Source organism: Magallana gigas, chromosome 5 (genome assembly GCF_963853765.1).
Source record: "Magallana gigas chromosome 5, xbMagGiga1.1, whole genome shotgun sequence".
Classification (NCBI taxonomy): domain Eukaryota; kingdom Metazoa; phylum Mollusca; class Bivalvia; order Ostreida; family Ostreidae; genus Magallana; species Magallana gigas.
In genome coordinates, this window is record NC_088857.1 from 40,330,881 (window position 1) to 40,351,711 (window position 20,831).

Sequence of the window (20,831 nt, forward strand, 5' to 3'; positions counted from 1 at the left end):
ATATTCAGTCCATTGACATAATATAGACACAGTTGACCAGTAGAAGCATTTCATTTTTCAATGTTTTCAATCATAAGACAGAGTACAAATTTTGACCCAAGTCTACGACTGCTTCATGATCCTGAGGCCAGATTTAATTAAACAAAACACAAGAGCAGAATAGCACTTTTATTCAGCAGACTTTTACACCTTTACCAGATTTCATACACTAGGGTAATTTATGATGTATCACTGTCCTGTCAAATTATGCATGAGGAATACAGACAAATAAATACTTTATCCTCAAAAATTGAAATAAAAATCAAACCATTAATTTTTCATCAAATTAAATACAGATTATTACGGTAATCCAAAAGATATTTTATAAATACTATAAATGGAATCTTTCTAACAGAAAGACTGAATATTAATCTGGACTAGTGTATTTGCCATGGACAGACCAATACATATTCCTGTTCGACAAAAAATGATTTCATGGTATGACCTTCGAAACACAATGCTAATATCTCTGTCCATCCCCATCAAAATGATAGAATAATGAGCCACTATCCATTTTCGCTTGTGTAGATTCTGTTTTGAATTAAATAACCATTTTCTTCGCACAGGTGTCCAACTTCTTGAGTCTGTCCGCTATGCACCATCACAAAAATTTCTGAAGACAATAAGGTTTTTCCTAATCTGCATTTTCTGCCGATTCAGCCATTGATTTTCCTGCCTTCTTCTTCTTCTTCTTGGCAGCCTTTCTGGACGCAGATTGAGTAAGCAAGGCCTATCAACAAAAAGAGTTTCATTGAAGAAAAAATTCATAGATTCTGAATGATTTTGGAAGTTAAAATATTTAGAAAAAGATGTGTACATTATGTGTACCGTACCTTAAGATCTTCATCTTCTATTTGACACTCAGATACAACTGTTTCTTCATCAAATGTTAGGCCGGTTATTTTCAAAGGGCCATTTGGCATCAGAATTACCGTGAATTTGAATTGTGCTACAAACTCGGCTGAAAAATACAAAGTCTGGGATTAACAAGATCAAATGACAATTTTTATGATAAATAAACATCGATCAGCAATTAATTACAGTGAAATGAAATACAATATTGTTAGAATGTAGAAGTAAAACTATTTAAAAAAAGATAATACATCTGTTACATGTCTAATGTAACAGCTGTTTACAATACATTAATGATATCTTACTGTCTCTTTCATAAAGAACTGTAAAAGGCTGCATCAGTTCATGCTTGACGCATTCAACAACTCCCATCTTGGCCTTCTTTTCATCTTCACATAGCCGAAGCGAAAATGGCATCAATCCAAATTTCTTGTCTACTTCACTTAAGAATTCTGCAATTTTAAAATCATTCAAGTTTACAGACTGCACTTTAGTGCACTAGAGCTGTTTCGGTACCGGATAAGTCTTTTAAATTTCCTTACAATAAAATGTTTTTAAAATTCTCAATCTATTATCAATTGTTTACAGAACCATAATACATCAATGATCAAGGAGTCAAGTGAACTTACGTCTAGATGCCTTCATCTTTAGTTGATAAATCATGTCCTTCTTTTTATACACTGTTGTTCGTGTTTCCTGCTCTCTTCCCTGCAGAATTTAAATTTATGTTGCATGGTAACAAAAAAGTTGAATCTTCCGCTTAAAACAACATAAAAACAAGAGTAAAGCTGTCAACGTGACACCAAACTAGGTATAATTTTTTTCAAACCTGAATTGATAAACAATGTCTATCCAGAGAAATGGGGTAACCTATATGCAATATTGTTCAAAAAATGACTAAGTTCAACAGCTGGTTTTTTTTTTAAATATCAAAAATCAAAATCCTAGTAATATGCATATCCCTATTATGTACAATTGATCTGCAAAACATTAATTTCATATCTTGAAAACTGGGGGAGTAGTTGTTCGTACAATAGGGTTTCCCTTTGACAGAAGCCCTCCTACCCTTCTGCCTGCCATGCATTTTCATCATTTCAAAAACAGGATTTTTCCCTTGGAAAACCTGGTTAAAAAATTGGAGGAATTTACTGATTATTTTTACCTTGCCGTCCCCTGTGCTGACCAGAACATCTACTCCATAGACTTCATATGTTTCAAACTCACACTTCTCATGTTCTTTCCTGAAACAGTTCTTTGTAACTTAGAAATTCCTTCGAAAATTTTTGTAGGTCGTGCAACAAAACTTCAAAGCTTTTGATAGCTATCACATGTACCAAGTTTAATGTGGCTTAATTTTCAATAGAGCTTTAAAATGTTTATTTTTTTTCCTTATCATAATCCTAAATAAATCTTAAACACATTGACTAAATATAAACTCTTTATGTTGCTGCCAAATGTCATGTTTTCAATTGAAATAACTACATAAATAATGGTAACCTTTACTACTTAATACAAGTTAAACTGTATTCTACCTTTGTGCTTCGGAGGGATTCTGAATTATTGCCTTTTCCCCATCAATAACATGTCTTTTCAGTTGATGTGAAAGCATTCCTACAAAATTCAAGATAATCATCAATCTACACATACTTATTTCATGTAGTAAATACATTTTAGCTGTACAGTAAAACACGCTTATTACGAAGTCCCAGGGACGGGCAATTTTACTTCGTTATAAGCGTAATTCGTTATATCCGTCAAGTTTACAACAAGAAATAAAGTCACCGGGAATGAAAATCACTTCGCTGTAAGCGTCAATTCATTATAAGCGTGTTCGCTATAACCGTGTTTTACTGTATATATATTACAAATATTCTTTTTAAATTAAAGCTTACAAATTAGAGTGGTACTTTCTTTTTTATAACCAACTAACCTTCAATGGGTTTACATTTATATGATTCAGCAACCTTTTGGACAGCCTCTGTTACCATATTATTCTACAATTAAATTGAAAATAAGTTTAAAAATGCATTTATGTCCTGCAAAACATTTGCAGTTCATAGATTTTTTCAGTGCGAATATTTCTTTAATTCTATAAAATTAACAAGAACCTTAGAATATATTAATAAACAAACATTAATAGGAAGAAATTAAAGAGTTAATAACTAATTCTGTTAAAAAGAATTATTTAATAGTTTCATAGATATTCATTGGAGCAAAATTGCTCACTTCATTTCCTGGTTTCACCAATCGGAGTGCAGCCTCTGATGCTAAATGGGCGGCCATGATGACATCAGCTTTCCTTCCCTTCACTTTATTTTCCTACAATTAATTTTTAACACAATCATCATATGATTACAATTGATTTCATCTTATTTCTAAGATTTTTATTAAAATCATTACATTAAGGAAGAAATTCAATATTCTTTTTTTTTTTTGCAATGCAACAATAATTCACATGCATTTGATCATTCCTTTTGATTAGTCAATTGGTAAACTTTCACTCTCTTTAAACTAGCTGGTAATTGTTCTTAATAATTTCCAGGTGTTTCAAGCAGTTTTGTATATTTTGAACTGAATGTAACTGGCATTGGGGATCCAATCATCCAGTTCTGGACTTTGGGCCCAATTTAATAAACCTTTCATAAAGCACAACTAACCTTTGATGCACCAACTACAAGTGTGTGTGCAATGACAGCAATGTACCCATCAATCTGTGCCCCTAAGTCGCTGTCAAAACAAAGGTATGCCTGTCTATATTCAATTTTAAAACACGAAAGAAAATAAATATGCATGCCTAATACAATGTGAAAGTATGCTGACTTTTATAAATATGCATGCCTAATACAATGTGAAAGTATGCTGGCTTTTGCCCATTTCTTCAGTGAAATGCAAACAGTGCAAGCAATTTTAACATCATTCATTTTATACTAACATCTTCACAACATCTCCATCAGCAAGTTCCTTATCTGGGTCACTCTTTAAAGGTGAGAAATGACATATACAGTTGTTGACAGAAACACATGTTGGAAAGGCAATGCCTGCAAAAAAGTGAAAATACCAATAATAAATGCATAACATTTTTTAAAACATCAATTGTTTAATATTAAAGTTGAGTTCAAAACATCTTCAATCTTACCTTTCTTCATTTCTTTGTCCTTCTTAAACACTCGGCTGGTCTCCTCCTGTAATCTGCTATCCCCAAAGTCACAGATGGTGTTTATTTTCTCTCCAGCAACACATTTTGTTACTAGTTCTTGCATGATGCCTGGAATGATCAGAAACAAAACGTATTAAATCATTTTTTCTCTACTAATACTTCATTTCTTCTGTTAATCCTACTGAAACCGATTTCAAATCAAATAATATTAAAACAAATAGCCGTCTCAACATTATTTCAAAAGTTTAAGCATCAGGGCATAAAATCCCCTGCATGCCGGTCCCGTTAAAAGACCCTTTCCCAATTGAGAATTGACTTGGTTTTTTCCTGGCCTAATTGAAAAATTCCCAAAGTAACTGTGCCATATTGTGTTATAAAAGATAGGATGCTCAATTTGTAACTATGCTTAGTGATACATCCTTATATCTGTCAATTTAAATATCTGAGTGTTCTGTTAAGTGTGTTTTATTATGACAAAAACATTAATCTAATGATTATATGTGTAATATTCCAATGAAAACCAAGAAAACTGTATACAATTTTGTGTTTTTTGCTACCTTGCATTGAGCCATATTAACTATTTTTCCCAAAAGAACGACTGTTCAACAAAAAATGCCCAATTGAAAAGGTTCAGGACCCTGTACCAAAAAGGGTCAAATAAGCCCTGAGCATAGTACATGAAGTTATACATGTAATAGAAAATTCAACCATAAACTTAGAATTTCTTTCTCTCCATGCTTTTCCATTTTTAAATGCAAAGACTGAAAAATTACTGAGTTTTAATTACAATTGGAAAATGTGACATATGAATTCATGTGGAACTTCTAACAACACGTGGGATTTTTCATTATGGTGAATGACTTTAGTTTGGAAACAAAGGTATTTATGAAAATTGTTGTATATTCAGTAGGAAATGCTGAAAACAGAGGACAATATACATCCTCACAGAAATGAATTTACATCTAATGTTGGAATGTGCAGAACAGTTACATTGTATTATATGAATCTTATTTCTTAAACTTAAACCTGATAACTGTCAACTATAAATTGATCGTTGATTACAATTTTATTCATATTGTAAGGTTGTATTACGAAATTAAAATTTCTCTACCTAAAGAAATATGCTATAACCGTTTGGAAAGGGGGGTGAAGAATCAACAAACATATGGCACCGGGCTTATCTCACGTTCACACATCAAAGAAAATAAGAAATGAAATAAACAATACATATTTCCTCTGACTGTTTAGTTGAAGGGGAAAATTGCTCGAAACATTTATCAACATTTTACACTGGTTGTGTCTCGTTGTGCAATCGCACATGTGAGTAAGTCAGCATGGCACGTTGGTGCCCTTTTATAGGTTGAATGAACTATGAATAAATATGAATATCGTGTTTCAATTAGACTAAAAATCCGTAAGGAACTTATTAAATTAATTTTTCCCTCACCGTTGACCATATCTCCGGCCATTTTGTACTTGGTAACGACAATATCTGCCGCTGGAGAAGTGTCTTCTTCATTCTGGTCGGCCATTTTGGATTTCACGTGTTGTCCATAGACTCGCAATGCGTGGCGGGAAATATTGTAACTCAAGAGGAAGTAACTTTCCTTAAAAAAAAGCTAACATTGAGGAAGAAAGGTAATCTTATCAATCATGAATGGATCAAATTTCAATTAGATCGCATAAATTCATTGATGAATTTTAATATAAGTTACATCTTAAAACTATCTTCATTTTTATGATTTTTTTTTTATTACTGAAAGAAAATTTATAAAAAGTAATTAACGAACGTGCATTTTTTTTCAAGCATAATTAAAATGTTCGGACCATTCATACAATGGATTCATGAATTGATTGACTGATTTATAAAATTAAACATTCAATTGATTATATACATGTCGAAAAGACAAAATTATATGCGTCTTTTCTTTTCGCACAAACTAAGGGACGAAAAGATGACTTCAACAGTCAACAGACTAGCGACCTACATGAACTTAAATAGTCCGTCATTTATAAAGTATTTTCGAACTTTGGTCCTCTCGCCTTTTTTTCGACTGTCTAATGTCTTGCGTGTATTTATCGATATATGAGTTTACCATAAAAATGAAATGGTATTTCATTTTTCCATATCACAAGACATCAGAATAAAAAAGGGAAAATATATTTCACATCGATCGTTTCCCGCGACTGAATAATTATGCGACGTAAACAGCATGCGGTTGCTTTTCAATCAGATGTATTTATAGGAATTTACCAAAATGATTATATTTGATGTAATTTTTCTACTTTGTTAAAAATACTGGCGACGATTGTCAATAGCATGGAAATTGCCATTTTTGCGCAAAAAGATCACATTAAATGCGCTAATTCAGAGGGATAGATCACTGGCCCCCTTCCTAGCTTTCTTTCTATTTTTGAAATATATGTTTTATCTACTCTGATAAAATTGGAATGATCCCATATCCTTATAGCTAGTTTATAGGATGCGCACCCTCGGCTTCCGTACGTTCAAATATGCGGACAACTAATAATGACATTGGAAATCGGAACAACCAAAGTTAAATTTTTCAGGGGAACGCGTATAATGGTATGGTCGTTTATAAATGATTGAAAATGAAAATTTTCTTTCAGACTTCATTTCCAAAACCTATCACGCTAGTTAAAAAGAAGAAAAAAAACCAGGGTGTTTTAATTCACTTTTAACATTTTTTTTTGGGGGGGGGTTAAATTTTTTAAAAGATCAAAATTTATTACAGGTTTTAATGTTTTATTTAGCTTTTTTATGCTTAAGCATGTACACAATCAAGCCGCATCAATGCTACAATTTAAGACACATACATGTACGCCCGTTATCTAGGCACAATAACTCTTATTAAGATTCTGGAACCATTTCAAAATTGTGAAGATCAGTTTTTATGTTGAGGAAAAATTAGATAATCATCAACGACTCTAATTTACAATAAATGCAAAAAAGAATTTGGCTGTGTAATAAAATTCGTGGGATAGAATTCAAGTCTTCAGTCCAACGTTTGAATTTTCACAAAAATTTCACCCTTCTTTCTATTTCATTACAAACCAGCCAGGCAATGACTCAGTTCTTGAGAGAGAGAGAGAGAGAGAGAGAGAGAGAGAGAGAGAGAGAGAGAGAGAGAGAGAGAGAGAGAGAGAGAGAGAGAATATGACCAATAGATGACCTCTACCTACATGTACATGTCGTCGATGAAATTAAACTCATTACAATACGGCACGTGTTATGAGTATTTATTGATAATAGATTACCAGCTTGTGTAATACGGATAATGAGATCCTGTGTGACGATGAGAGAAGGGAGAAATTCATCGAATTATACACAATGTTTTCTATATATTAGTAGTTGTGTCCGATGAATGACAAATTAATTTCGCTTTGGCCCTGTAGCGACGTCCTTAACTGTCAACGTATGTCCTTCGGCCGCTCATTTCCTTACTGTTCATCAAACGCTTCAGATGGTTTTGCTGCTTTTTTTCTTTCTTGACACCGACGATTTAACTTACAAACTAAATCAATGTTTTGCATTTACAGGAAATTAATCGTCAAAATAAATCGAATAAATCTATCAATAGGTGGGTGAAGAACAAGTTCAAAGCATTTATGATGCCGTTGGCGAATCGGCATGTGTTAATACTATTGTCAGTCAAAACAAACGAACGAAACTTCACATACGATGTTTAGGATTTTACAAAGTTTTTAAAAAGTTTGACAAATTAAAATTTCCAAGTATTTCATTTTGAAAGCAATTATTTCTCAAATACTCGGCGCACTCCTAATGGCCTGTTCCTCTTGACGTACCGTGAATACAATAACACTTTAATCGCCCATGAGACATGGCTTGTCAATTATTGAACAATCAACATCACCAAGGAAAGCGGATTAGAAGGGCATACGATCTAGAGCTGAAATATAATCACAAAGAACGATATATCATAAATACATGTATCATAATGTATTCTTAAAAATCGTTGTGCTTCCTTATTGCACTTCAGACAAGTCTGATTCCGAGACTTAAATCATTTTTTGTGTCAGACAAACTGCAACCTTCCTCGTTCCAAGACTGCATATTGACATCAATATTCTTGGGTTTTTTAATGGAAACACCAGACTCTTTCAGAAGAACACTATCACGTTCAAACAATATGCCAAAATTAAAGTGCAAAGTAAGTTTCAGAATGTCCGTAACTAACTTTTTGGAGAAAAAAATGTTTAATTAAAAAAAAATAATAAACCATTTAACCGTCAGGTTTAATTTAATTCTACACCATGGAGTATGCAACCAAACAAACAATTCTTATCGGTGTACTAAATCCCGGAAATGAATAACAAATACTTTAAATATATCTACTATATGATAATCAATATTCAAAAAATCAATATCAAACGATTCCCAAAGAGAAATTCCAATGGTCGGTCAGTTGTTATACACGTATAATCCGACCTGGTCAGCTACCAGCTGAAGTAGTTATAGACACGGATCAGACCAGTGGCATTCCCCATCCATAGTCGGCCTTCTCTGTCTATTGCTAGAGAATTAGGGTTCTGCATTCCCTCTTCCTCTTCCACGAGGAATTGTACAAACCCCACGTTCTTATTCAGCAAATGGACACAGTCATTGTTCCAATCGGACACAATGATGTGTCCGTAATGGTCACATGTTAAATCGAGAGGGTAAAATGGACTGTCCTGATCCAGGTGGGTCGGTCCTGCGTACCTGGATAACTCCAGACCGTTATCATCCATCAGGATTATCTGTCGTTTGTTGCTGTTTTCGTAGTCCGAAAAGCAAATGTTCTTGTCCGCAGTCATCGTTATTCTGTGGGCATCGTGTGGAGATATGTTTAGTTCGGAGACCAATGTTCCATCCATGGAGAACTTGGCAATGACATTACGTCTGTTATCTCCCGTTGTTGGACCGGAACTTCCATTTCTTTCTGCTCCACAAATGTAGACGCAGCCATCGTCGGTCAAAGCCATTCCGCGAGAAAAGAATGAAAGCTCGGCAAAAGTGGTGACTTTCAGGCTTTGGTCAACTCGTTTAATTGTTTGTCCATTGTAGCTTGACACCAGAAGATCTCCATTTTTTGTTAGAACGATATCATTGACATTGATGTCAAGTTTCACAGAAACCTTTTTTTCTCCACTTGTATCGTATAGTTCGATTTCATTGCTGCCCCAGCCACAACAAACCCATGCTTCAGTGTCCGAGATTGGAGCAATAGCATGGACGTTGGCAGGTAGGCTTTGACCCTCACACCGGAACTCGGCAACCAGAGAGAGTCTAATGTTTGGAACCGTGCTTCGTCGATTCTTTAGTATGGAAGACGGTGGTGTGATGTGGTACATTTGTATAGATCCGCACAGGTTCTTCATAAATTCGTCGTTAAGGAGTTGTCCCACGGAAAAATTAACCGAGACATACTGAAACTCCGTCAGTCTGTGAATTTCAGGAAGGACGCCATCTTTGCCATGGATCGTGTTTCGTTTGTTTTTCTGAGAAGTCTCACAAAGGTTTTCGCAAATGTTTTCCTCGCTGTCCTCAACAGTGATTCTGTTTATTATGTTCATTAGGTCCTGCTCATGGGCATCAAGTCGCTTCATTTCTTTGCACATCGTAGTCCCCGTGAATTTCAAAAGTATTTCACAGGCCAAGTCCACAGCATCATGCAATGCCTTTGCTCGGGCGATGATATCGCCGTTGACAATTTTGACATTTTCACGAAGTCTTGTCTTCTGTTCTACAGTTTCTGATAACGTTAGTTCCAAAAGAGGAAGGAACTGTGAATAATTCATCTTCTGCTTCCAACCTAGAACACACTCTGCTTATCAAACATGTCACAAATTGCAAACAAACAAATTGCTTTCTTGATCACCATCTTACAAATTTCCCATGCATATATTGTATATCAGCTCCTATTGATTTTTGTAAGCTTGCCTCCTCCTGTTTTTTCAGCCAATGTCCTACAAAGAAATGAACAAAAAATTCCAATTTCATGGCGTATATATTTACTATTTTTAGATCTTCCTAACGATCCTGGCAACAATTAGAATTATTTAGAAAGAAAACAAGGATAAATTGAAATGGTATCCGAGTGTCAAAGTGATTCAGGGTTCTCGTGCGAAAAAAGTTTTTATCTACAATAGCCAACAATATTCTTTCCATCAAAATTTACATGATATACGAGCAGAAATCATTACCATTTTCTTCGTAATGTCATGAATAAATACGACATACTCCAGCTGGCACCGAACACACATTAAATTTGCAGCAATGCACCTACACCATTATGATGGGAATGCACCATCTGTCAGTGGTCAGGTACTATATAGTACTTTTATCACACCACATTCACAGTATAAATTCACTTACCGACCACATGTTGCAGTAATGGGAGGCAGTTATGATCAGTGGTCGATCATGATAAATTTGTTTTGCACCTGATCTAACCCTAGCTGGATACTGTTTATATACGAATGCAGTATGCACAAACCTGCCTGGCTACGTATGCAAGCGTGAACCTAAAAATATAAACAATGGGAAATAAAGCTCATGGTACATATTTTCTCCATACCTCTCTTCACTTTTAATCCTCGTGATAAGGTATCACCTGCATGAAGTTAATGCATAGGCAACACCTTGCCCCCTTGCAAATCAGGTATGAAAGGTGGGATATAAATCTACAAAACGGTTTTTTTCTGGCCTTCGTTCACCTCTGCTGTATCATCTTGTAGCAAGCCATGGAAATGTATATAAACACTTCGTGGTTTCCTGTCTCGGCGAAGAAGTTGTCAATGCAGCAAGCGTAATCAACGTCAACAAGGGGCCAAATGTTCACAGCATTAAGACACGGTCGTTCGCTCAGATAAAATACTCCCAACCTGCCTCCTTGCGATGCGGCTTGTCCTGTAGAATGTTAATCTGAAAGCAATATTGACGGCTAGATTACGATTACTTGGAAGGTGGTAAGCAATTAAACTCGATCTAGTAATCAAATAGCTCTATAAATGCTCCATTGTCCAGAAGATTTCAGTGGTGATTTGCGGGTAATACATAACTCTGTATTCGATATCGATATCGATATTGCACTATTTCACATTAAATTGAACTGACATGTATCGAACTGTACATGGGCACATCAATAAGCTAACCATAGAGTCGACCTCAATTCTGATTATGACAAGCTTTTTCGACAAATTCTGTGCTTTGATTTGTTATATTGCAGAACAAATGTCTGTGAAATATTACGCTTTCAAGAATGCATGCCGTTTTTTTAATGCGGGTAAAACTGTAATGGTTTATGCGACAGGCATGCTTTGTTTCTTGTCATAACATGTCATCTTATCATAATTCTTTGAATGATAAAATGACATTTGTTATGAAAAGTAATTTTACCAGTTATAGTTAGTACATAATCGGCGTGTATAGATGGATGCCCTCTTAACACAACATTAAACATCCTATCGCCCTGTATAAGTAGTGTATAATATATGCTTCGCAACCCCCGGCAGAATAATCATAATTATGTGCATTTTAGTAAACACCTTATACATGTATATAGTGTCAATCATCAGAATAACAGAGGACAACGCTTTCTCAACAATCACTGAACAATGCAGCACTTGGTATCGGTCTATATACATAAATTATATACTTACTCAGATGGGCGTAAAAACTAACACAGTATAACTGGACGGTCAACTTCTCATCCCTGCAATGAATCAGACCGGAACATTGACAACACTTTTGACCGATCGTTTTGATGTCTGGTATCGAGTTCAGTCAAGTCTGACTGCTTAAGGTGGTATGGGACACCTGTCAATATTAATGTGAATAAAAGTACATTTTAAACAAAATTTCATCGGTTCATAGTTTTCAAAGTTTACAATACTTGACCAAAAATAGATTTAAAATAATTTGGAACGGTAAAAATTATAAAAGCCCCTGCGGGAATCGAACTCGTGACTTACATCGTATAGTTTACGCCCAAACCCATTGCGCCACACTGTCAGCTAATTATGATGAAAAAAAAAAGATTTATAAAATTATATTTGATTTTATTGTTTATTTCGATTGGAGGTACGTCACGTCACAATATGGAAGTGTCCCATACCATCTTAATATACATTTATTTGGTAGTGCAATTACAAAGAAAGGTTTTATGGCAATTTGCAAGAGTTCATGTGCAAAGATCACTATATTAGACATGCAAATGTTAAAACAAGTCTCTTTGTGTCACTCGCTTCTTTTTTTTTCTTGAATAATTCAATTCATGCACTATATATATGTATTTAGTTTAAGGTAGTACAAAACAGATCATCCAAAAGTTTACTATAACTCAATTTTTCTGAAAATTGAATAGTTTGTTCTTTAGAAAGGTAACCTGTTAATATTTAAGGTTTGATAGAATATGCTCACAATATATGTCCACATCACCTCCAATCTGCCATTCAAATGTCATATTGTACGTAAATTTTGAATTTTCAGGGTGGGTGTAAATTCAAAATTTACAACATGACACCAAACTCCTATCAGTGGAGTGAAAAACAAAATAGTCATTGTTTGAATTTGCTTTTCCAATTAGTATCTTTTGAAGATATTTCAAATGTGTGCTGTTAGCTACACATGACACCTTTCTGTTACTCAAAGACGCAGAACTGGTAACTGAAAGTAAATTTTATTGCAATCAATTGTAAGAAAAGAGCTTTTGAATGATCTTTTTAAACCAATATTAGCTACACTCAAAGGTGTCAATAGATACAGGAAATGTACGATTCAAATTTCAATAAAATTTAAAATTAAACTGTATGATTTTAATGACCCCATCGTTAAGCTATTTCAAAATGGTGTAAAGAACTATATATGATAAGAGTTAAATTTGGCCCCCTTAATTCGCCATTTTTTAAGTGTTTCGGGTACAATGAAATGTTAACTAATTTTTTAGAAGAGTTGATATAACATATATTTTTCATCTATTTGTTTGATCTATTTGCACTCACTGGCAGTATCTGACGTCAGAAGTGACGCCATTTCTATAATTCAATCAAAATCAGCCAAAAATTGACATTTTTCTCATCTATTTACGAATGGGAAATATAGAGCGCATGCTTGAACAAGGAAAATTTTTTTGTCACTTATTAGTCTTGGCTAGATACATCTCTGATTAAAATATTTTATTTGTTCAAGAGTGCGCTCTATGTTTTCGGAAGGAAAAACTGCTTGAAAACAAGCTGTTTTACGCTAAAAATGCAAAAATGGCGGGAAAAGGTTGTCTTTACAATGTCATTGTTCTAAATTGTGGGCACTTGAACCAAAATGAATATTATGTAAACACATCACATACATATCTGTACTAAGAAAACAAAGAATGATAGTAAAATAATGATGGTCATTTTAGGGGGCCATTTTAGGCCCTTATCATATATAGTCCTTTGACCAAGAGGACTTCATCATATTTGACCTTTTGATACGACCTTGAAATGATGTGCATAAAGCTATCACACTTGTGGTGAATGCCTCTGCATATCAGGTTTTTACTATAAAAGACACAAAAGTTACACATTTTTGAATGATAAAAGGCTTACATGTAATTGCACAAAGATGATATAAGTATCATTCAAATGTAGGTTTCGAAATTATCAAAGTACACTGTACCTCGTTTTTTTCTGCTTCGACTATTTTTTTAAAATTTTTCTTTTACTGGCTATGTACAGAAAATTGTTGGGTTGATGCTTCGCCTTGCATTTTGTGGATTTGAACAACCTGGTTTTATTGGTCACTGCCTCACGTGGCTTTGAGATTTTGGTCATCGATCAATATCTGTAAATTGAAAAGAACCTAGCTTGAAAATACAAGAGTCCTTAAACTACTTGATAAGTCAACACTATCCCTAGATTCCTAGCTTTTCTATATAAGAATATTGTTGACATATATTCATTCAGGAAGATAACCCATGCTGTGTTTTAAAGAAAAGAGAAACATGTATATACATACATTTATCGTCGAAAATATCTGACACGATTTTAACGATTCTGATATTTTACTGCCTGGCAAGTTAAATATTAAAATCGTGAAAACACCAAGAAAAAGTTAGACAGGTATTTAGCTGTAGTTTAATTTATGTATCAATCAACATGTTTCTAAAATATTATTCATACGAACTTAAACATGGTTGTATTCAAAAGTCTGAACGCACAGATGTAATATTATTGCAATAAATAGGTCTTCATATGGACTGTTAGTTATTTTTTTGCTTAATACAAGGCAATCTTCAAGCATAACTTTTATCTTACCATGTCATTTGATATCCATCTGATACTTTCTATGTGTTATTTCTCAGGGCGATAACTCTAAATAGATAGAGAATATTCAACAACAAAATTGACGTTACCTCCCTTGGCATGTCGTACAATGGTTAATATTGATCATAATTGTCTTTTTTCTTTAAATATCACCTATTTCTAAAATCATTTGATTCCAAGTACTAGGGTTAGTCTACACATTTTTGCAATAAGTTGTCCTTGCTCTTGGTTAAAGACATACTATCAAATAAATAATCTGCATAACACTTTTCACAATTTTTATATTTTTTATGTTAATATGTAGAACAATTTTAACAAGGCTTTGGACTTTCAGTAAGGCGTATCTATCTATATCTTGCGTCATAACAAGTTAAAAATGACGCTGGTTTCAAGAAAAATATTGCATAGTCTGATCTCAAAAGCCAGACAAATCTAGTTGATTTTAAAAGCCATGGCATAGTGGCCTATAATGAAATAGATAGGCTTATGTCACAATGCTGTTTGACACAACTACCTAATGCCCTAACTTTTGTTAAAAAATGTATCTATTGTCATACGGATAAAATATGAACTCAAAATAAAGATGTAATATAAAAAGTACTTTATCGAAATCCATAACCAACCGTGCGCTAGCTTCTTGGACTTTATGAAAAAAGAGCTTGTGCGATTAATGTACATGTGTGTGTGTATTATGGCGAATTATTTAGTCTATTTTGTTTTTCGATTGAGTATTTGTAAAAGACGATTCGTTTATAAAGAAAAACTTTTGGAAACCCCAGCCCAAATGTACTTCTACAAAAAATTATGTAATCTGAAAGTAAGTCAAATAAAAGTATTTTGAATATATCAACATTTATATTTTTTAACGTCTTCGCTTTGGTCTGTAATAAAACTACTCATGATTTTTTTAAGTGGTTCAGGATCATAATTAGCACACTTCCTAAAATGGGCGTGTTCAACAAAGCATGGAATTGCGTTCGTCTCATGGTAAGTCTGCATTTCATGAAAAGTTGATATGTGATAAATGACATATACACTAGTGATGCGCAAGGGGAGGGGGTTACCCGATTGCATGATGAAATTCATGTAAAAATGTCAATGATATCGACCGTTTTAAGTGTTTTTACAATCGATCATGGAAATTCTGAAATATCGATAGTACCGTCACTCGTTAAAATCGCGTTTTCTTGAAATAAAGGGTAAATTATAAATATATATATCATAAAATTATAATGCTTTGCAGAAAATGATTCAAAGGCATTAAATCCAATTCTATTCAATATACCACCCTTCATTTTTTTAATACATTATTATTATTTTAACAGCCGAATCATAGATCACTTTATAGGCTAATGATAATGGTTGTCCATTTTTCTGCTATCGAAGTTGAGAAAGAAAATAAAAATATAGATTTTTAATATGATACAACCGTCAATATTTCTTTTTGAATCAAGAACTGATAAAACCTGCCGCAATATATTAGAGTTACATGTAACAAGCGTTACCAAAACTTCCCCACGGAATGGAACTAATCTAAAACGATATTATATGAATGAATTTTCATCTCAATATGTGACGTTTATGTTTATGTCGTAGGCATTTACGTAAATAACCCATTTGTACTATACTAGTATGACATTCATATTGTTCAATGCCCCTGTATCCATCCGATTTTTCTTTTCACTGCCATATGACTGTAAGTGATCATTGCATATTTTTCCTGTTACTTTCCACCAACGAAAGCATCCTGGTGTTTAGATTTAAATAATAAGATTTTCGATGTCATTGAATTGTCGATTTCTACCTATGTGCAGTTGTTATCATCTTTGCTCTTTAATGTGTAAAAAGTTTCTGAAAAAGATAAAAAAAATTCCTGACCTTGTTTTTCCTTTTAAGATTTCTTTCTACGCATTTGCGTCACATCGTAGATCTACAATTGAAGTGTTTATTAGATATGCAATATCTATTTCGTATACAAATTGGACAACGGTATTTTTGGTGTTTTTTCGTTTTGACAATTTGAAAAATCTGCTAATTATAAACATACGCATGTATGAGTAATCAACCAATACCTCTCCTTAACCTTACGCCATCTATTTAGCTAGTTTCTAGATAGCCGACTATGTTCAAATAGGAAGGTAGATGACACTCATACTTGTATTTAATTATTGTCATTCCTCGTGACCATAGTGTGTTAAGTTTTGATCAGGAGAGAGTTCTTCCATAAATTTCAATTTCCATAAAAGGTTTATATTAGACTTATCTTCTATTCGGGGGACGGGAGGGTTGAGGGAAAGCTCACTTAGAATTGATGGAATCTTTGATCTGCCATCAAAGCAAGCTTTAAGCTTAACGCTTATATATATATATATATATATATATATATATATATATATATATATATATATATATATATATATATATATATATAAAACACAAATTAGTCAGTTATTGCCTAAAGTTAGGCGAAAACAGGGTCTCCCCCACAGTTAAATTGCCAATCAGTGTTCTGGAGAATTTGATTAATTGGTATTCATCATAATTCATCATAAATATATTAAAGGGGCATGGTCATGATTTTGGTCAAAAATTATTTTTTCGATTTTAATGTTTACAATGCTTCAGTAAGGCATTTTTAATAAGCAACCAAAATTTGAGTGTCCTTTAATTAGTTATAAGCGAGTTACAGAGCTTGAAATTCTTCGCTATGTAAACAAAGCGTTTGTTTACATTTTGAATGTAGAAGTGAAAATTCCAGTTTTAGACCTAAAATGAATGTGTTAATCGTTAGGAACTGTTTATTTTTGCTGAAAATGAATAATAAGATAGACAAACCAGCTTTAAAAAGATTTTTAATGGTATATTGAAACTATGTAAACAAAAACAGGGCACGTGCCTTGTTTATATGACGAAGAATTGTAAGCCCTGTATCTTGCTTAAAACTCAACGACTGGCATCCACATTTCATTTGATCATTAGAAATGCATTTCTAAAGCATTGCAAATAATAAAAACAGAAACAATAAATATGACGAAAATCGTGACCATGCCCCTTTAAGGGTTTTTTTTATAACGAGTTCATTGTACAGCATTGAAATAATAACATGAATTTGAAATGTCGTCTTCCATTTTTTTTAAAATAATTAATTTACTTTCCAATGAGTGGAATAGCACGTAATTGGGTCAAACAAGCACGTGACAATGACGTATCTTTCACTCTTTTAAAAGGTAAAGATAATACAATTTGTACGTCTGTCTTAAAAATTTTCGTCGTCGAAAAGTATGTCAGTGACATTTGTAATATAAGATGAATTATCACCTTGATATTAGATGAAATCTTAATAATAAAGACTATTCATTTTTAGATATTTAACCGGGTTTTCCAACGGAAAAATCCAGTTATTAAAATGTTGAAAATGGCGGGCGGGTGGGCGGGCGGCTGCCAAAAGGGTACCCTCATTGTACGGATAACTCCTCCTACAGTTTTCAAGATAGGAAGTTGTTCTTTTGCAGATCAAATGTACATATATCAGAGGTGTGCATATTGCTAGGATTTTGATTTCTGATTATTTATCGAAAAAATACCAGCTTTTGAACTTAGTCATTTTTTGGCAAAATATTGCATATAGGGTACCCTTATTGTACGGTTAACTCCTCCTACACTTTTCAAGATAAGAAGTTGTTCTTTTGCAGATCAATTGTACTTATATCAGAGGTGTGCATATTGCTAGGATTTTGATTTCTGATAATTTATGAAAAAAATACCAGCTTTTGAACTTAGTCACTTTTTGGCAAAATATTGCATAAAGGGGTACACCATTTCACTGGATATGGGTTGACATGGATTATGGATAAAGTTCACATAAAAGAAAACCCGGTTTTCTGTCACATTGACAGCTTTTCACTTGTTTGGAAAAATAAATCCTTATTTTCTTTTCAGTGTTCTTATTATTGATGCATGCATTACGAAAAACTCACAAAAACCCGACGGGGTATGCCGCGTTTGACCACAGAAGAGCGTGACAGGGCAGTTGGCATGGTCTCTGCAGGTGCTCCTCTAGTGAGGTTAGAAAAAATGTTAATAATTTAACGATTACCGGTGATATTAGCTAAAACATGATGCAGCATGCTCATCTACTAAAAACAAAGTCATTTTAGGTAGCTACATTGTTTAATAGGCACAACACGTCAATTGCAAAGCTGTACCGGAAATTTGTACAAAACGGAAATGTGAGGGACAGAGCAAGAATTCCAAAGCGCCGCGTAAATATTAGGCGACAAGACAGACAGATCGCATTTATCTGAGCAAATGGAGGCCACACCCGAAATTGATATGTGAATCACATAATGGGGGGTACCAATGTTTCATAAACAGTACTCAAAGCAACTGGTCAATAATTTTGCAGCAAATGATGTTCCATTATCTGTATTATGACAAACTATAAAAAAAAATATATATTAATCAATCTTTGTTGCGTTCAGATCTAAAAAATCAAAGAAATAGTGAGTTGTGCGTTAGCAATTTTGCTTAGTGTACATTTATTTTGGTAGTGCAATTACAAAGAAAAGCTTTATGGCAATTTGCAAAGATCACTATATTAGACATGCAAATGTTAAAACAAGTCTCTTTGTGTCACTCGCTCCTTTTTTGCCTTGAATAATTATGCATTTAGTTTAAGGTAGTACAAAACAGATTGTCACAACTAACCTGTTGTGATGGGTTCTTTTAACATTTACCCCTTGTTAAATCATATGGATGAGTCTTGTTTTCCAATAAGCAACAACAAAATGAAAAAAATAAACAATGAATTCATCTACATATATACAAAGAAATTATTAAGCATAGTTCTCAACGGGCCTCCATAATCTCGTGCATCGTCCACGTCTTTCTACCACGCCCCACCACTTTCCACCTCGTTCCACCACGCTCCACCACGATCCACCAAAATCCACCCCGTCCCCTCAGGTTAACAATAACTGAAGAATTATAACATTGGTCACCTACAATTAACACACAGTTTTCTAATAAATCATTACAAACATAAGTTTTACGCAAACCCACTAATAGCTATTGCTTTAAAAACAAGTAAATTAACGACATTATAGTACACATAGTAATACGTTCTTGTTCTTGTAGGTGAATATGATCAAACACGTTCCAGACAATTTATGTAATAAATAGCAATACAATTCATCAGCCGACAAAAATATCGTAAAGTTAAACTTACTCAGTTGTGGTAATAAAAATACAAAAAATTTAGGCAATCAGGTCTCGCAACGCCAGCGCTAACAAAATCCACACAGACTACATGTTCCCGAGATCACACAGCAGGGGAGACACAAGAGACACACCCAAGTTCACACAGCAAGGGCTTAACATACACGAAAATACTGCTCGGCGTCCAGACCTCTTCTCACAAAAGTCAGCCCACACCCCATATATATAGTCATCAAACTAACCAAACAAGTTTAACTACTCTAGATACTAAATATGGCGACATCCGGCAACACCCCTCATAAGCTTCTACGTAAACCTACCAAACAGGTTCGAAGAGAATCCCAATCTAAATATAGTAACATCGGGAACGGAACAACCCAGTGACCAATAAAGCGTAAATAAAGAAACGATAACTTAGATCTATAAACGATAACTCTTACATTAAATATAGTAGACAAATATAGAACCAATTATAATAAAAAAAAAAATCATTGGCATAATGTCTATTGTGACACAGATAATCCAGAAGTTTCCTGTAATTCAATTTTTCTGAAAATTGAATAGTTTGTTCTTTACAAAGGTAACTTGTTAATATTTAAGATTTGAAAGAAATCTGCTCACAATATATGTCCACATGTGGACTGCTAGTTATTTTTTTGCTTATACAAGGCAACCTTAAAGCATAACTTTTATCTTACCATGTCATTTGATGTGTATCTGATACTTTCTATGTGTTGTTTTAAAATATCGACCCATTTACATATAATAGAATGATATTTCTCAGGGCGATAACTCTAAATAGATACAGAAGATTCAACAAAAAAATTGTTACCTCCCTTGGCATGTCGTACATTGATTATTCTTCATCCTTTCTGTCTTTTTTCTATAATCATCACCTCAATTTTTAATTTATTTGATTCCAAGTACTAGGGTTAGTCTACACATTTTTGCAGTAAGTTGTCCTTGCTTTTGGTGAAAGACATTCTTTAAAATATATAATATGCGAAAAAAATTTACAATTTTAAATGTTTTATGTTAATATGTAGAACAATTTTAACAAGGCCTTGGACTTTCAGTAAGACGTATCTATTTATATCTTGTGTCATAACAAGTTAAAAATGACGCTGGTTTCCAGCAAAATATGCACCTATTGCATAGTCTGAGCTCAAAAGCCAGACAAACCTACTTGATTTCAAAGAGCCATGGCATACAATGAAATACACCGGCTTACCTCACA

General features: G+C 33.7%; 2 protein-coding genes and 1 long non-coding RNA gene across 5 annotated transcripts; all 3 read right to left on the reverse strand.

Moving 5' to 3' along the window:
- Window positions 1-155: 155 nt before the first annotated feature.
- Window positions 156-5,652, reverse strand: LOC105322708 (proliferation-associated protein 2G4). Its single transcript, XM_011421559.3, has 12 exons — window positions 5,496-5,652; window positions 4,028-4,156; window positions 3,824-3,929; window positions 3,549-3,618; window positions 3,118-3,210; window positions 2,822-2,885; window positions 2,424-2,502; window positions 2,054-2,132; window positions 1,521-1,599; window positions 1,197-1,343; window positions 873-1,000; window positions 156-769 (listed from the first exon to the last, which is right to left on the reverse strand). The coding sequence occupies exons 1-12, from the start codon at window positions 5,578-5,580 to the stop codon at window positions 674-676; spliced, it is 1,155 nt and encodes a 384-aa protein (XP_011419861.1). The 5' UTR covers window positions 5,581-5,652; the 3' UTR covers window positions 156-673.
- Window positions 5,653-8,327: 2,675 nt separating this feature from the next.
- Window positions 8,328-11,883, reverse strand: LOC105322709 (uncharacterized). Of its 3 annotated transcripts, XM_011421560.4 has the most exons (3): window positions 11,735-11,883; window positions 10,651-10,997; window positions 8,328-10,039 (listed from the first exon to the last, which is right to left on the reverse strand). In XM_011421560.4, exon 3 carries the CDS (start codon window positions 9,869-9,871, stop codon window positions 8,528-8,530), a length of 1,344 nt encoding a protein of 447 aa, XP_011419862.2. In that variant the 5' UTR covers window positions 9,872-10,039; window positions 10,651-10,997; window positions 11,735-11,883; the 3' UTR covers window positions 8,328-8,527. The 3 variants fall into 3 exon arrangements, with proteins under 3 accessions (XP_011419862.2, XP_019920584.2, XP_011419863.2); XM_020065025.3 differs by lacking the exons at window positions 10,651-10,997; window positions 11,735-11,883 and adding an exon at window positions 10,449-10,595; XM_011421561.4 differs by lacking the exons at window positions 10,651-10,997; window positions 11,735-11,883 and adding an exon at window positions 10,277-10,428.
- Window positions 11,884-19,168: 7,285 nt separating this feature from the next.
- On the reverse strand, window positions 19,169-19,999 carry LOC109617946 (uncharacterized). The gene is made up of 2 exons (XR_002198970.3): window positions 19,605-19,999; window positions 19,169-19,377 (listed from the first exon to the last, which is right to left on the reverse strand). It is a non-coding gene; the product is annotated as an uncharacterized lncRNA (long non-coding RNA).
- Between the last annotated feature and the right edge of the window lie 832 nt (window positions 20,000-20,831).

Bases quoted from the DNA above. Each gene is read 5' to 3' on its own strand.
- LOC105322708 (XM_011421559.3), bottom strand. From the start codon at position 5,580: ATGGCCGACCAGAATGAAGAAGACACTTCTCCAGCGGCAGATATTGTC. The intron at 3,211-3,548 runs GTTAGTTGTGCT...AATTAATTGTAG, and splicing joins TTGTAGTTGGTGCATCAAAG to GAAAATAAAGTGAAGGGAAG. The intron at 1,600-2,053 runs GTAAAAATAATC...TAAATTCTGCAG, and splicing joins TCAGCACAGGGGACGGCAAG to GGAAGAGAGCAGGAAACACG.
- LOC105322709 (XM_011421560.4), bottom strand. From the start codon at position 9,871: ATGAATTATTCACAGTTCCTTCCTCTTTTGGAACTAACGTTATCAGAA.